The sequence below is a fragment of the Halichoeres trimaculatus genome, unplaced genomic scaffold, assembly GCF_033239565.1.
Source record: "Halichoeres trimaculatus isolate MK-OKI-2021-1 unplaced genomic scaffold, fHalTri1.1 fHalTri1_scaffold_11, whole genome shotgun sequence".
Taxonomy (NCBI): domain Eukaryota; kingdom Metazoa; phylum Chordata; class Actinopteri; order Labriformes; family Labridae; genus Halichoeres; species Halichoeres trimaculatus.
This window is the reverse complement of record NW_027437189.1, coordinates 16,834,049-16,848,439: the sequence shown is the minus strand read 5'-3', so window position 1 is coordinate 16,848,439 and position 14,391 is coordinate 16,834,049. Positions and strand designations below refer to the sequence as shown.

The window sequence follows — 14,391 nt, the reverse complement described above, 5'->3', positions numbered from 1 at the left end:
AGGTAAACAACAAAAATCACTGCTCTGTTTCAGTCTTCACTCCAGAGACTATTCCAATCTGCTCTACTTTTTTCTACTCTACCCTTTGCTATTGCACTCTATTCTACTACTCTACTCTACTCTTATCTATATTGCCCTGCTCTTCTCTCTTCTCTTCTCTTCTCTTCTCTTCTCTTCTCTTCTCTCCTCTCCTCTCCTCTCCTCTCCTCTCCTCTCCTCTCCTCTTCTCTCTTCTCTTTTCTCTTCTTTTCTCTTCTCTTCTCTTCTCTTCTCTTCTCTTCTCTTCTCTATTTGAATCTACTGTAATCTAGTCCATTCTACTGTATTCCATTGTACTCAACACTAATCTATTCTATTTTATTCTATTCTATTCTATTCTATTCTATTCTATTCTATTCTACTGTATTCTATTCTATTCTATTCTATTCTATTCTATTCTATTCTATTCTATTCTTTTACTCCATTCTTCTCTATTTTATTGTACTCAACTCTATTTTATTCTATTCTATTCCTCTCTATCCTACACCGCTCTATTCTACTCTACTCTACCCTATTATAATCTGCTCTGTTCTATTCTACTATACCCTAACTCTACTTTACTCTAGTCTACTCTACTTTACTTGACTACTCTATGTTGCCCTGTTCTGCTCTACTCTACTATACTCTATTACTCTTTTCTATGTGATTCTTTCCCACTGTGCTGTACTCTACTTTACTCCACTCTATTCCATCCTGAAAAATGAGGCTCATGCTTCAGCTCAGACCAAGTCAGACCAACTGACATATATCATCACAGACCTCTGAGCCAGAGACCAAGAAGCTCACCTGAGAGGCAGATGTGATGGGCTGACCTGTGTACGGTGAGGGAGCCATATTGGGTTCACTCTTAATAGTAGAGGCGTGTTCAGAGATAGAGAGGGAGGATGGGGAGGTGCTATTTGAGGGGGTGGAGCCTAAAGGACAGACACGGAGTAATGACATGTTAGATCATATACACAGACTCTCAAACGCTGATCTGAGCTCAGTATGATGAGAGTCAGCCCCTAAACTCAGATGAAGTTTGATACCTGACAGAGGATATTGATTGGTCCTGTGACTGAAAAAGGCTGACACACTGAAGAACTGAGTCTGTGTCATCCCTATGTAATGTAATGTTCATTTATGGAATGTAAGCTTTTTACAGTGTCCCAAAAAACCTTTTTGTGGTCACTTATGAGTTACATTAGAGGTGTTGGATTATGACTGCACCTGTGGATGTTTTGTTTTTGGGAATCTTTGGTTTCCTCTTCCTTGTCTGAATGCTCTCCTTCTTCATGGCCAGAGGTCTAGGTACCTGGAGGAGCCAAGGAGCAGTATTTAGATTTCTCTCTTTCTCCCTTTCTCTCTCTCTATGGCTGGACACTCACCCCGTGAAGCTTCATGTAGAGGCCACAGGCGTTGCAGACGGGCTCCCCCTCAGCGTTGCGCCTCCACAGTGTGGTGGTGCTGGTGTGACAGTTGGTGCAGCAGAGTCCAGCCCTGCGAGACGTGGACTGCTGCAAGATTGCCCACGATAGATAGGTAGATAGATAGATAGATAGATAGATAGATAGATAGATAGATAGATAGATAGATAGATAGATAGATAGATAGATAGATAGATAGATAGATAGATAGATAGATAGAGACAGGCAGAGACAGGCAGAGATGGATTGATGAGAGAGACAGTGGAAGTTTGATAACAGGAAGTAGATTTTTAATGAGATTTGATCCAGATGAACCTGCTAAAATGGCTGCATGCTCAGGATTGTTTCAGAGCTGAGTAAGTTTCATGTGTCTGTGCAGAGCTGAGTTATTAAATTTCATGATGAACTGGGACTGATCGTCCTAAAGATCCTGATATTACCGCCTCTCTCTAATTGTCACTGTGTCTGTGTTTGTACAGTTAATCCTTCTCACAGGACTGTTGTCCCTGTTGTCCTCTGCAAGGCCTCGCTCAAGGCCATGGTCACTGCAGAGCAAACAAAGATTTGAGCTGGGGCACAACTGCTCCAGAGGAGGAACACACACACCACAGGAGACCTCCTCCTCCTCCTCCTCATCTGCTCCTCCTCCAGTCTCAGAGAAACGCTCAGCTCTAAGTGTTTCAGTCCATCAATAGTCTGTGGCATGTCTGATTCTCTCCCCCTCTCTGTATGTGAGTGCTTGTGAGTGCATGTGTGTATGTGTGTTTGTGTGTGTGTGTCTCTCTCACCAGTCGTTTGTGTGGTTTGATGAGTGGTCTGTTGATCCCGTTCATCTTGTGGTACAGGCCACAGGCGTTGCACAGGTAGTGTCCAGTTCCGTCTCTGCGCCACAGCGGCGTGGACACTGAGCCACAGTTCACGCATTCCCGGCCCTCTGCGGACAGTTCGTCCATCAGGTCTGTGCACATGAACACATGAAAACTTGAACACATGCACATATGAATACTCTGTGTTTAAATACAATCAGGTCACTGATTCTAGATAAACTGTAACTTTCTTCAAATATCTGTTTGTTTCTCTCAGGTGGACTTAATACTCTTCCTTAAAATCTCCCTGACCACTTTCCTTTTATCTCACACCTGTCATAAAGTCTGTAGCTGTGATGTTTATTATGTATTTATGTACTCGTTATTATTTTGTTCATTTGAAAGGACTGTGCACAATAATAAAGACCTCAGCGCAGCACATGCTCAACTACAGGCCAATTTCACCTGCAACAGGTCAGAGTTCATCCTGACATGGAGGGAGAAAGAACTATATCTATATATCTGAGCTTTGACAGACTGCCTCCTTTGAAACTCCTCTGAGGTCCTGATCATTTGGAGACCAGATCCTCTCCAGTCACAGCAGAATGGCTTAGATCTGACAGTTTATGAGCACACTTCTTCACTAACACATATAAATACACACCATTATACACAAATACAGACTAATACATGCTAATACACTTAAATACACCATTTCATATCAGTACACAGCACTACAGACTAATACACACCAATACACACTATTTTACATTAGTACAGACTAACCATCCACCTGGAGGAAGTTAACTGACATGTTAACTTTTATTCAATTTTCATTGAAATTCTTAATTAAAAAAACCTTTATATATATATATATATATATGTATATAAAGAGATAAGTAGAGAGGTTCAAAAACAGAGATGTTAAATGTGCTTCATGGTTTTGTGACAGAGCAAGAGTTTGAATGATTGAATAAAGGGGTGAAGTTTTTTTTTTCTGTTAGGCCTGTTAGAGGTATGTAATTTAATTCAGAGGGCAGTCTGTTCACACCATACTCACTATCATACACAAACACACCACCCACACATGTATTTATTTATTTATTTTTTAGGCCTATTTTTCACTCTAGTAAAATATAATGTCTGATATTTGTTTATAAATTATGGATATAAATTACGGATTAATTTCAAATGGCCCCAGCATTTAATTTAGTCGAAATAAAACTAAACTCAAACTGTTTTTAAAATGTTCTGTTCTAACTTCAAACTCACAGTTTAATCATCTGGAATACGAACGCGACTTTGGCGCATGCGTTGTGATAATGTTCTTGTATTCAAACGTTGATCTGCTCGTGTTCATGGGAGCTGCTGTGTGTGTCTCTGCACAGTGTGTATGTTCGTTTAAAAACTGAATAAACTAATGTTAAGGGCCGCTCACTATGAGGCCTTCTGACTCTGTAACTATCAATATATATATTGATTTCATTATGATTATTATCAATATAATAAGCACTTTTCATACTGTGATGATTTTGATTTTATGAATTATGAATGAATTATATGGGTTATCTCAGACTATGTCCATGATTTATAAATTTTTATGGCAAGTTGGATGTTAAAGCTCTGCAGGTAAGGTAACTGACTGACTGTGAAATAAGGTTTGACTTTTTATTTCCTCTGAATTCTCTTTGGTAGTCGATTATTATCAATAAACCGCTTTGATTTGTCGTCCCGTTTACAAACCTCCTCTTAATTTCCCTCAGCCTGCAGCAGTCCTTATTTCAAAAATGATAATGCTAAATTAGTGGCCTATACTAGTGTATAGTATATACATATAATAGTATATATAGCCTAACTATTTCTAAGGCCAACATTAACAATAATTATGAAATATTACTTCTATAAAAAAATGTATTAAAATAACAATCCTATTGGTGTGAATAATTTGAGGCCAATTGGCCTACGCTCCTGAATCAGGGCTCTGGAATCGGGTTTTAGCTCACCCAGGCTGAACCTCCTCGGTCTCACTCAGTCTTTTGTTTAGTCTGATTATAGGCTTTAATAAATGACTCTAGTAATAATAATAATAATAATAATAATAATAATAATAATAATAATTATTATTATTATTATTATTATTATAATTATTATTATTATTATTATTATCATTATTATTATTATTATTATATGGACTCACCCAGACTGGACCTCCTCACGTTCCCTCCGCGGCCCTGCAGGCTGATCACTCCGCTCTCGAACGGTCCCGGGGTCCAAGAGGAGGAGGCCAACTCCGGGCTCATGTAGGCGTACGGTCCAGAGTAAGACCCCCCTACAGACCGGACAAGGGCTCCTCCGTACTGCTCCACCCGGGCTCCGTTACCGAGCACCAGCGGGCTTTGGTAGCTAGAGTCCCGGCCGGTGCTGCTGCCCAGCGGCGGGCTGTGCGAGTAGGAGAAGCCATGCGGAGGGTGAGGGCTGCTGGGGCCGAACGAAGAACCGTCCGTGCCGGTCTGAGGCCAGCCGTGAGGCCCCCCGAGCCCGTGCGCCTGGTGCGGGGAGTCACAGGCCTGCAGGTAAGGCAGGGGGGGCAGCATGGCCGGGACTCTGCTACTCGGGACGTAGACCGGAGAGCTGGCCTGGGGGTGAATGTAACTCCCGGTGTCGTGGGAGTAAGAGGGCTGGTTGGAGGACAGGGTCAGACTCTGGTACATCTTCACAAAGTCCGAGAATCAGGGACCCTAACTCTGGTCTCAGTACCGTGGAGGACAAACGGTCCTGACCTGGACCGGGATTGTCTCAAACAAAGTCCCAGTGCGCCGTCTACGAAAAAAAAAAAAAAAAAAAAAAAAAGAATAAACGAACGAAGAAGAGAATGTCAGCGTTGGAGTTTCTTTGTCACTGTTTATTTATTCATTCATTTATTTGATTTAAAAAAAAAGTAAAAAGAGGGAGGCTGAGCCTATTTGAACCCCTCTCTACTTTTAACCCCCCGCCCCCTTCTCCCTCACATAAAGGATGATGAGTCTCTGTCTCACCTGATAAAAAGTAAGGGGAGATAAAGGTTCTGTGAAGTCCAATTCTGCTTTCACATCACACACACACACACACACACACACACACACACACACACACACACACACACACACACACACACACACACACGCCGCTGACTCTCGCTGTGGTTTGATGTGTAAAAGTTGAGCAGAGTTGAAAACTTTGAGGTTGGAGAAGTTCCACAGCAAAAGTCCTCTCTGTCCTTCCTCTGTCTTTTGTCTCCTCCGTCTCCTGTCTCCTCTCTGTCCTTCCTCTGTCTCCTCTGTCTCTGGTAATCCTGTAGATGTCCTGTCTCTGTGTCTGTGATGATAGTTGTGCTCCGCTGCTCACTGCAACATTTGTATGGAAGGAGCCCACGTGACATAACCCAGAGGCCGGCCGAAGAAGGGGGGGGGGGGGGGGGGGGGGGTGTTAACAGAGAGCGCTGCTGTACCTTCACCTGGCTCACCCACGTTCAAAGCTTTAGAGAAAGCTCTGATTTGGATTTGTTAATCCAGTTCTGGATCTGCAATCTGCTTTTACATCTAGAAAACCTTAAACTTAATCTAAAAACGTCATCTAAAAACTCACTAATTCAGCCTAGCTTTTATGTGGAATTTTATTATTTTCAAGTGACTATTATAGTTATTTATTTCTTTGTAGCAATCTTATCATTACATTTTTAGTTTAGTATTTTATCATTTTATACGTTATTCCATTTTTATAATTTGGTTGTAGCCTATATTTGGATATTGGCTTGTTCTTATCTTTTTACATATATTTTTTTTCAGCTTACTTTTAATCTTTTAACATACTTTTACTTGTTTAAAATATATTTTAGTGTCTTACTTAGATGTCTCTTAGTTTTATTCTTTATTCGTTACTCTCTTAGAAGACTCTTAGTTATATTGCTTTGCCTTTTCTTGTATCTGTTGTAAATTCCGTCATTTTAATTGAGCTCCTGTGGTCTGCATTAGTCTCCATAACCTCTTGACATCCTACCAACCATCCATTACAATAACAGTGGCGTACTACTTAGTAGTATATTTATCATTTATGTATATGTGTGTATATAAACGCACATGTGTGTGTATGTGTATGTATGTATGTATATATATATATATATATATATATATATATATATATATATATATATATATATATATATATATATATATATACAAACACCACTTATCAATCGTTTGTCTTTATGTAAAGCACTTTGAGCTGCAATTAGATGTGTTATTTGATCTGTTTATTCTATTCTATTCTATTCTACTGATGTGCAAAAAATTTGTCTAATGACGAATGACAAATTTACTGAGTTATAAAGAGGGTTTTTAATGTGATAGAATTATGACTGACATCTGAGAAAAATGGCAGCCCTAAAAGCCTATTTTTTACAGTATCAAAACACTTCATTAAATCTCAACACATTTCACTGGGCATAAAAATAATGGTTCAATACATTATGGATAAATGGGTGACAAAATATAGATAAATGCATTAAAAAATCATCACAAGGTATAGAAGTAATATAATACTAATAAAAAAACAACAAAGAGAAAAAAAACAGAACTTAAAAAAAAACTCATAAGAATCTGTTTTAGACCTGAGAATTCACAAAGAGTTATAAAATTACTTATGGTAAACAGAGTAAGAGTAAAAGCAGGATATTTAAAACAGGAATTATAATTATTGGTTTGTTTGTTATTCTGTGCTTAAATACGATTAAAAAAAAACAGTGAAATGAAAAAGTGTTTCTTTCAGTCCTTGTTTTGACTATCAGTTCAACCTCTGTGGTCTTCATATCAGCGACAGGTCTCACAGGTGATTCTGCCCGAACCGCTGCATCCGTAACACCTGTGGGAAACAAAACTAGCAGCCGTCATCACCTGACGGGTGTAATAGAAGAACCCCTCAACTACCTGACAGGTGTGAAAAATCATATAGCTAGAATCTGAAACCCAGGTGAAGTTACAATCCAAACCTATTCCATCCAATACCACCGCAGACAAGGCAGATGTTTCTGTTTCCAGACATATAAAAAGAACCAGAACCACCACAGGACCCACAGAGACTCTTAAGGAGAGAGAGGACAAGTTAGAATGTGTGTGCGTGTGTGTGTGTGTGTGTGCGTGCGTGTGTGTGTGTGTATGTGTGACTGTGTCTGTGTGTTTCTCACAGATTGTTACTCACTCGACCATTGCCATAACAGAAATAACAGTGTGACTCTCCTGTTGCAGAGCAGTTGATGCAGGCCTGTAAATGAGAGGATCAGGAAAAACTTTAGTCTGACAGAGGAGGCCAGTCTTGGTAAGGTCTAACAGTCAGAGCTTCAGTCTGAGTGAGGTCTAACTCTAAGCTTCTGAGAGTCAGACCTCACCCAGGGTGAACTCCTTTGTCATGTCTCCAGGTTTTAAACATGCTGTTGGGACTTTTAGCTTAGCTTAGCTTATCTTGGCACACAGACTAGACAGCTACCTTGGCTTCGTCACTTACCTGACCTGCTTCAGAAGAACAGAGGAAGAAATGTTCAGAAAGTGGCGGATTTGATGAAGGGGGATCAATGAAGGAACCAAAAAAGGTGTTTTTCTTATACACACCAAGTGTATACTTTAGTACCTTGGAGTACAGTGATGATTAAACCCTTAGAGGCTCTCTCTTTGTTATTGCTTTTTTCCTCCTCTCTTTCTGCTGTGTGTATTGCTTCTGGAAGGACATTCAGGCTGGATTATTGAGTTTTGGTACATTTTCTGAGTGGATTTAAGTGAACACTTTTTTCCTTTTTTGCCATGCAGCTGTTTTTTTTTTTTTATGAATGTTTCAGGCTTAGTTATTAAGAAGTTTGAGAGTATTTGGTGTGGGTCAATTGGGTTTTACTAGGTGTCTCCTACATTGGATTGAAAAATGTCAGCAGCTCCTGAACATATATTAGAAACCCTATCAAAATAATGTGTCTTTTTGATGAGTGCTGTTGGAGACAGATAAATGTTGAGCTGTGTGCACAGAAACTATTTCAGAAATTTCCCCTCACAGAGCTTTGATATGTTTTGAGAGCAAGGTGGGAATCATTTATTCAGACAACTTTCCTTAGCTTTGTTTTATCATTCAATTAATTCATTTATTTGTTCATGAAAATGTCACTGTTAAATCCCAACTATTAAATCCAAACATTAGCTTATGAGCCAACCGTTAAAACTTTTCATCTAAAATTTTGTAAAACATTTTAACATTCAACATTTAGATTTATGATAATATTCAGATTTGTCATGGCACATCTATTCATTTTTTGAAGAAACACCTTTTGGATTTTTTATTTCAGAGTTTATTGTTGGGAAATGTTGCTACTACTTCCTGTGTGTTTTACAGAGAGCTCCCCCTGTTGGCCAGCAGTATTAATGTAAACGATTGAAAAAAGACAGATCCATGACTGTGTGTAGTGTGGTGTATGTGTGTGTTTGTGTGGGGTGGGGGTACCTTTTTTTCCTCTGTGTTTGGAATGTTGATGGTTTGATTCCAGTCCTGGAAAAAGGGCGGGGCATGAACTTCCATCTCCCAGATCTCTGGAGGAGGCGTCCCGTCGTTGAAGATGTGCTCACCTGATGAAAACAAAGTTGAACAGAGAACATGAGATGTTTTGGATGATAAAGTATGATAATATTAAAGCTGCAGTTTAATTTACTGTAGCACGGCATCACTACGGTTTGACTGGTTCGAGTCTCAGTGAAGGTCTCCAGGCGGTACTGTGAAGAGACATGAACAGGGAGAGACAAACATTTACATCATCTTAAAGTGTGGTTTTAGCAAACTGAACTGAAAACAATGGATGATCATTATCACCCTGTGTGTATTGAAAGACTCCATGTTGGTGATGACACATTGCTCCGCAGGTCTCTGACTGCGACAGCATCTCTCTGCTGCATGCTGGATGAAGGCTTGCTGAGCATCCTCCTTACTGACAGACACCAGGCTGAAAAAGCACACAAGGACCATTTCATGCTCTGAACTTCAGAACAATATTCCTCAGAGTCAAAGTAAGGATGTGAGAGATTTAGTATTGGTAAACACTAATCATGTGTGAATGATGAAGCACCCACGAACAGTAGTCTGTGCTTCAGTGCAAATAAAATTTGCTTCTGGCCCTATAAATGCTTGGGCCAGCTTTTCAGCCATCCATACAAAGATCTCAAAGAAACTAAAAACTAATAGCTAAGTCCTTTGATAGAAATGAGGATGGATGTGATGATGGGTGGAGACTTACTCCCCCTGGGGAAATGCTGGAGGGTCAGGCTGGAGGTGTTCCTCCGGCAGGCTGGAGGGCGGGACAGAGATACCTGCAGCAGGAACCGTTAAAGAACATATGATGAGCAAAGGCTGTGTGATTGGCTCATCAAGTTCAACAGTGAGATTACCTGTACCTTTATCCTCCATCACAAGATTGAGAGCTGAGGCTGAGCTAAGACACAGAGAACACGGAGATGACCATTAGATAATCATTGAATAATCATTAAATTATTTCAAACTGTGACAGAATGGAAGCTGATCCTCATGACTGAGGCGGGATTCTCATCCATCTCTGAGGGGAATCTAAGGTGTGGTTTTTCTTCCTTTGTGTTTTTTATTGTCTCTTTGCACTGAAAGATGAAAGAGACTTCCTTTATTTCCTCACTTCTGTTTTATTTCAAACTTCCTTATTTGATTAACAGTTGACTGTGCTCAGCTGTCAGTCAGACTCGTCTCCTATAGACAGGAGCTTTAGATCAAGGTTAGGTGAGGATTAGATCAGGTCCTCACGTTACTGTGGGCCCTCACATCACTCCTCTTTTGAAGTAATGAGACATTAATTTGAACAATTCGTCTCTGACAGACCGATAATACAGAGACAAACCCCTATAGGCTACCACTGAGCAGAACATTCAGTGCAGACAGAAGGGGGGGCTCGGCCCTTTGGTCAGCAGCATTCTTCCTTTCATTTATTCATTCATTCATTCATTCATTCAGCTGATCTGATTTTACCCATGAAAGTTAAAAGAGAGCACAGAGGATAAATCCAGCAGGTAACACTCACCTATGTTCAGGATGGAGATCCATATCTGAGAGAGGCCAATTGGAGGATCTGAGAGAGGCTGACTGGAGGATCTGAGAGAGGCTGACTGGAGGATCTGAGAGAGACTGACTGGAGGATCTGAGAGAGGCTGACTGGAGGATCTGAGAGAGGCTGACTGGAGGATCTGAGAGAGACTGATTGGAGGATCTGAGAGAGGCTGACTGGAGGATCTGAGAGAGACTGATTGGAGGATCTGTAATCGGTGTCTGTATTCTCAGTTCCTTAATAAGTGTGTGAAAAGCAGAAACTCCTCTCTTCCTTCTCACTTTGGTTGGGTCATAAACAGCTGTGGTAAATGGAGTTGCAGGTTAACGTTTCACAAGGTTTATCGTAGAGTTGCAAAATTCTGGGAATTTTCAAAGTCGGAAACTTGCTGCAGAAATTTATAACAGCAAATTGGGAACTTAAATTTAGCTAGGTATTTTGGTATGTATATGTTGCATAATTTTGGCTACAATAATCACATTTATTTCAAGCCCACATAGCAGCACTTTGCTGCCTGCCAGGCTATTGAGGCCACACTCCCAACATGCACTGTTCATGATGTCCAAAGCACACGATCATTAAAGGCACCTCTAAGGACTACATAAAGTCCAGTAATTTTTAATAACACAGCTCAGAATTTTTCCAAATCTCCCAAACTTAGCCTCCCATGAGAAGTTTGTGGAAAGTTTGTGGAAATTTCCACCCCTTTGCAACATTTCAGTACAGCAGTTTATGATGTTCCTATAGCATACTCTTTACAGATAGGCTGAGAGGTGTGTTGCTTACTCACCTGTCTGAGGGGAAATAAAGCTATCCCAGGATCCTTTGCAGCTATGACAGAACTTTATGGGAACCGAACCCTGAGACCAGATCTATCAGAGGATAAATTACTGATAGCTCACTTCCTGTCTCACCTCCTCTCACCTCTTGTAAAAAAATAGAAATTAAATTATTCTCAGTTATATAAACTTTATTACACACACAAACACAAAGACACAGGGACACACACACACACACACACACACACACACACACACACACACACACACACACACACACACACACACACACACACACACACACACACACACACACACGTGCATGGGGTGCAGTACAAAATGTGACCACTAGGGGACAGCATGAACATGGTGATGTTGTGTCTCTGCACTGCGTCTGAAGCCTGACAGACTGCAGTCAGGTCACAGCACTGCTCTGAACCTACTCTTCACTTTACATCCACAAATTATTATACTTTTAAAATGAATTTATACTATTTATTTATGAAATATAAATTCAATTATATATTAACAAAACTTAATATGTTGGTACATTATACTAATACTGTACAATATACTAATATAAATACTTTCACTTTTTACTTTTTATTTATCTATTCACTTACTCCTGATGAATCTATTATATAGTTACTTTTTATGACATTTGTTAAGGACATTTGTGTTTGTGTCACAGTGAGTGTCACAGTGTGTGTACTTCCCTTGGCTGTGTCAGTGTGTGGAGCTGCTGTACAGGTGAATGTTCTTCATGTCATCCAGAGCCGAGTCTGGAACAGGAGGGAGAATATAAATTAATCCTTCAGTCAATAATTATTAAACTGACTCATGTTTTGTGGTGCCACCTGGTGAAGATCAGGACCTCCTCTCTTTCGGGATCCAGGTGTGTTTGGGTTCTCACTGGTTCAGACTAATTTGGATACATTTGTAATGCAGTGTTTGTTTTTTTCTTTAAAAAAGGGCTCTCTGCAGCTTCTCACCCTGTTTCTCTCTCTCTGTGTCCGTCTGTGAGGGACACACCGGTCATCAGGGACTGCTCTAAGGTGTGTGTGTGTGTGTGTGTGTGTGTGTGTGTGTGTGTGTGTGTGTGTGTGTGTGTGTGTGTGTGTGTGTGTGTGTGCAGGACCGTGCTGACTCTAATCTTATTAGGCAGCACTTCACTAAATAAAACAAAAGGGCCTTCTCATCAAATCCACACTGACTTTAAGTGGACCTCAGAGGCCCCTCCCTCACTCCCAAGTGTGTGTGAGAGTGTGTGTGTGTGTGTGTGTGTGTGTGAGAGAGAGAGAGAGAAAGAGAGAGAGAGAGAGAGCACAGATTCAAGCATGACAAATGTGTGCATGTGTACAGAAATACACTCTTTTTATAAATGCCTCATCACACTCAGATGTGTGTCCTTAGGCCATCAAAGAGACAGAGAGGCTTAGTCTCAACCTGCACTACCACTGATGTCCATAAGGGGGTGTTAAATCATTTTTCAGCCAATAGAAAACTTTCTCTCTCCTCAGCTGATCCATAGGTGCATTTGGAAGGCACAAAGCACTGCAGGAGCCTCATTGGACGACATAGATGTCGGTCATGATGTCACAACCACTCTTTCTATCATCAAATAACTAATTCAGAATAAACTTTATAAAAAAATAAACCCTGTGAATCAGTCTGATGTGACTGACTATGTGGACGGAAACGCATATGAAGAACGCAAGTTATGTGTTATAGTTTGATTCAAGTACTATCTGTAAACAAATCCTATCCGTGCAAGGAGCGCTCTGAAATTTAAGGCTTTACTTTATGGAGCTGTGGTGTCGTTTCCTTTCATTCAGCTGCAGATCTCAAACTGTTCAAGGTGTGCAGCAATCAGGTATGCTGTAGTTGGATGTGAAGTAGTAAGGTACCGTTCGTTCTCATGTAACATGTGACTGAGAGACGATACCTCTACCACTGAGGCTGAGCCACTTCCAGAAAGATGATGATAAAGATGAAGATGAAAAACACAGCACAGCAGATGATGATGATGATGATGATGATGATGAAGATGATGAAGATGAGTTAGTACAGTCAGTGACTCTCTAATGAAACTATTAATTGAATGAATGGAGAACGTTGTTTAGGTCTCACTCTCACTGGTCCATGAAATGACTGACTGTGAGTATGTGTGTTTTTAAAAGTGTGTGTGTGTTTGTGTGTGTGTGTGTGTGTGTGTGTGTGTGTGTGTGTGTGTGTGTGTGTGTGTGTGTGTGTCTGTGTGTGTGTCTGTGTGTGTGTGGAGTGACAGTGCGCTCAGTAAGCACATTTCCAGCAGGCTAATTAAAGCTCCACCAGCTTATTAACATCTCAACACGGCCACTAAAGCCGCTCATAACCCACCAGGATCAATGCTCTTCATTAGAGCCAACCAATACTGCTGCCAACACACACACACACACACACACACACACACACACACACACACACACACACACACACACACACACACACACACACACACACACACACACACACACACTCAGCAACTCTCCCTCCTCTCTGCATTTTCACCAGCTCTGCATTTTTCCTGCTCTCTTCATTCATAGTGTGTGTGTGTGTGTGTGTGTGTGTGTGTGTGTGTGTGTGTGTGTGTGTGTGTGTGTGTGTGTGTGTGTGTGTGCGTGTGTGTGTGTGTGTGTGTGTGTGTGTGTGTGTGTGTGTGTGTGTGTGTGTGTGTGTGCTCTCATGTTGTGCTCTGATGCAGTGTGTCTGATGATGTTCAGGATGAAAGAGTTTAAATCTGTTTGTAACATCAGCCTCAGAAAACATCTTCTCAGTGTTTTTAATGTGAACACAGATTTCAGACCTTTGGTCCAGGGTTCTGCCTTCTGTCTGAATGAAACACTCATCTTCTGAGATAAAGGGGCACAGAGGGCCAAATAGCCATCAGAGTGTGACCTTACAGTCATGATCAGCTGATCAGACAAACATGGAGAGCTGCAGAGAGCGATTTTAATGGTCAGTTCAGCCCAGAGGAACATGTAAACAGAGTTTGTTAGAGAGTCTGAGCTGACCTGCCAGCAGAGGCTGCTGATCTGGTTTGGACTCTATTCTGGTCTGGACCTTGTGTTGTACATCACTTTGGACAAAGTGACAACTAAATAAAATTGTAGAACTGCAGAACTGGACCTGGATCTGGTGCTCTCTGGTGTTTGGAGTTTCTCTTCCCACCTGAGCTCCGGGTTCATTTGGAT

The 14,391-nt window shown here is 40.9% G+C and overlaps 2 protein-coding genes across 2 annotated transcripts in view; both read right to left on the bottom strand.

Annotated features, from left to right (window-relative positions):
- The window catches only part of gata5 (GATA binding protein 5), a 5,118-nt gene extending 156 nt beyond the window's left edge, over nucleotides 1–4,962 (bottom strand). Inside the window, exons 1-5 of the mRNA XM_074682076.1 lie at nucleotides 4,449–4,962; nucleotides 2,234–2,403; nucleotides 1,407–1,535; nucleotides 1,249–1,333; nucleotides 826–953 (exon numbers count right to left, since the gene is read on the bottom strand). Of these exons, the coding sequence (XP_074538177.1) occupies nucleotides 826–953; nucleotides 1,249–1,333; nucleotides 1,407–1,535; nucleotides 2,234–2,403; nucleotides 4,449–4,962 (1,026 nt within the window). The remainder of the gene's footprint in view (nucleotides 1–825; nucleotides 954–1,248; nucleotides 1,334–1,406; nucleotides 1,536–2,233; nucleotides 2,404–4,448) is intronic.
- Nucleotides 4,963–7,133: 2,171 nt separating this feature from the next.
- LOC141799974 (protein SSUH2 homolog) lies at nucleotides 7,134–10,584 on the bottom strand. The gene is made up of 8 exons (XM_074682405.1): nucleotides 10,356–10,584; nucleotides 9,706–9,743; nucleotides 9,549–9,621; nucleotides 9,128–9,257; nucleotides 8,970–9,030; nucleotides 8,765–8,886; nucleotides 7,484–7,546; nucleotides 7,134–7,366 (listed from the first exon to the last, which is right to left on the bottom strand). The coding sequence occupies exons 1-8, from the start codon at nucleotides 10,376–10,378 to the stop codon at nucleotides 7,262–7,264; spliced, it is 615 nt and encodes a 204-aa protein (XP_074538506.1). The 5' UTR covers nucleotides 10,379–10,584; the 3' UTR covers nucleotides 7,134–7,261.
- Between the last annotated feature and the right edge of the window lie 3,807 nt (nucleotides 10,585–14,391).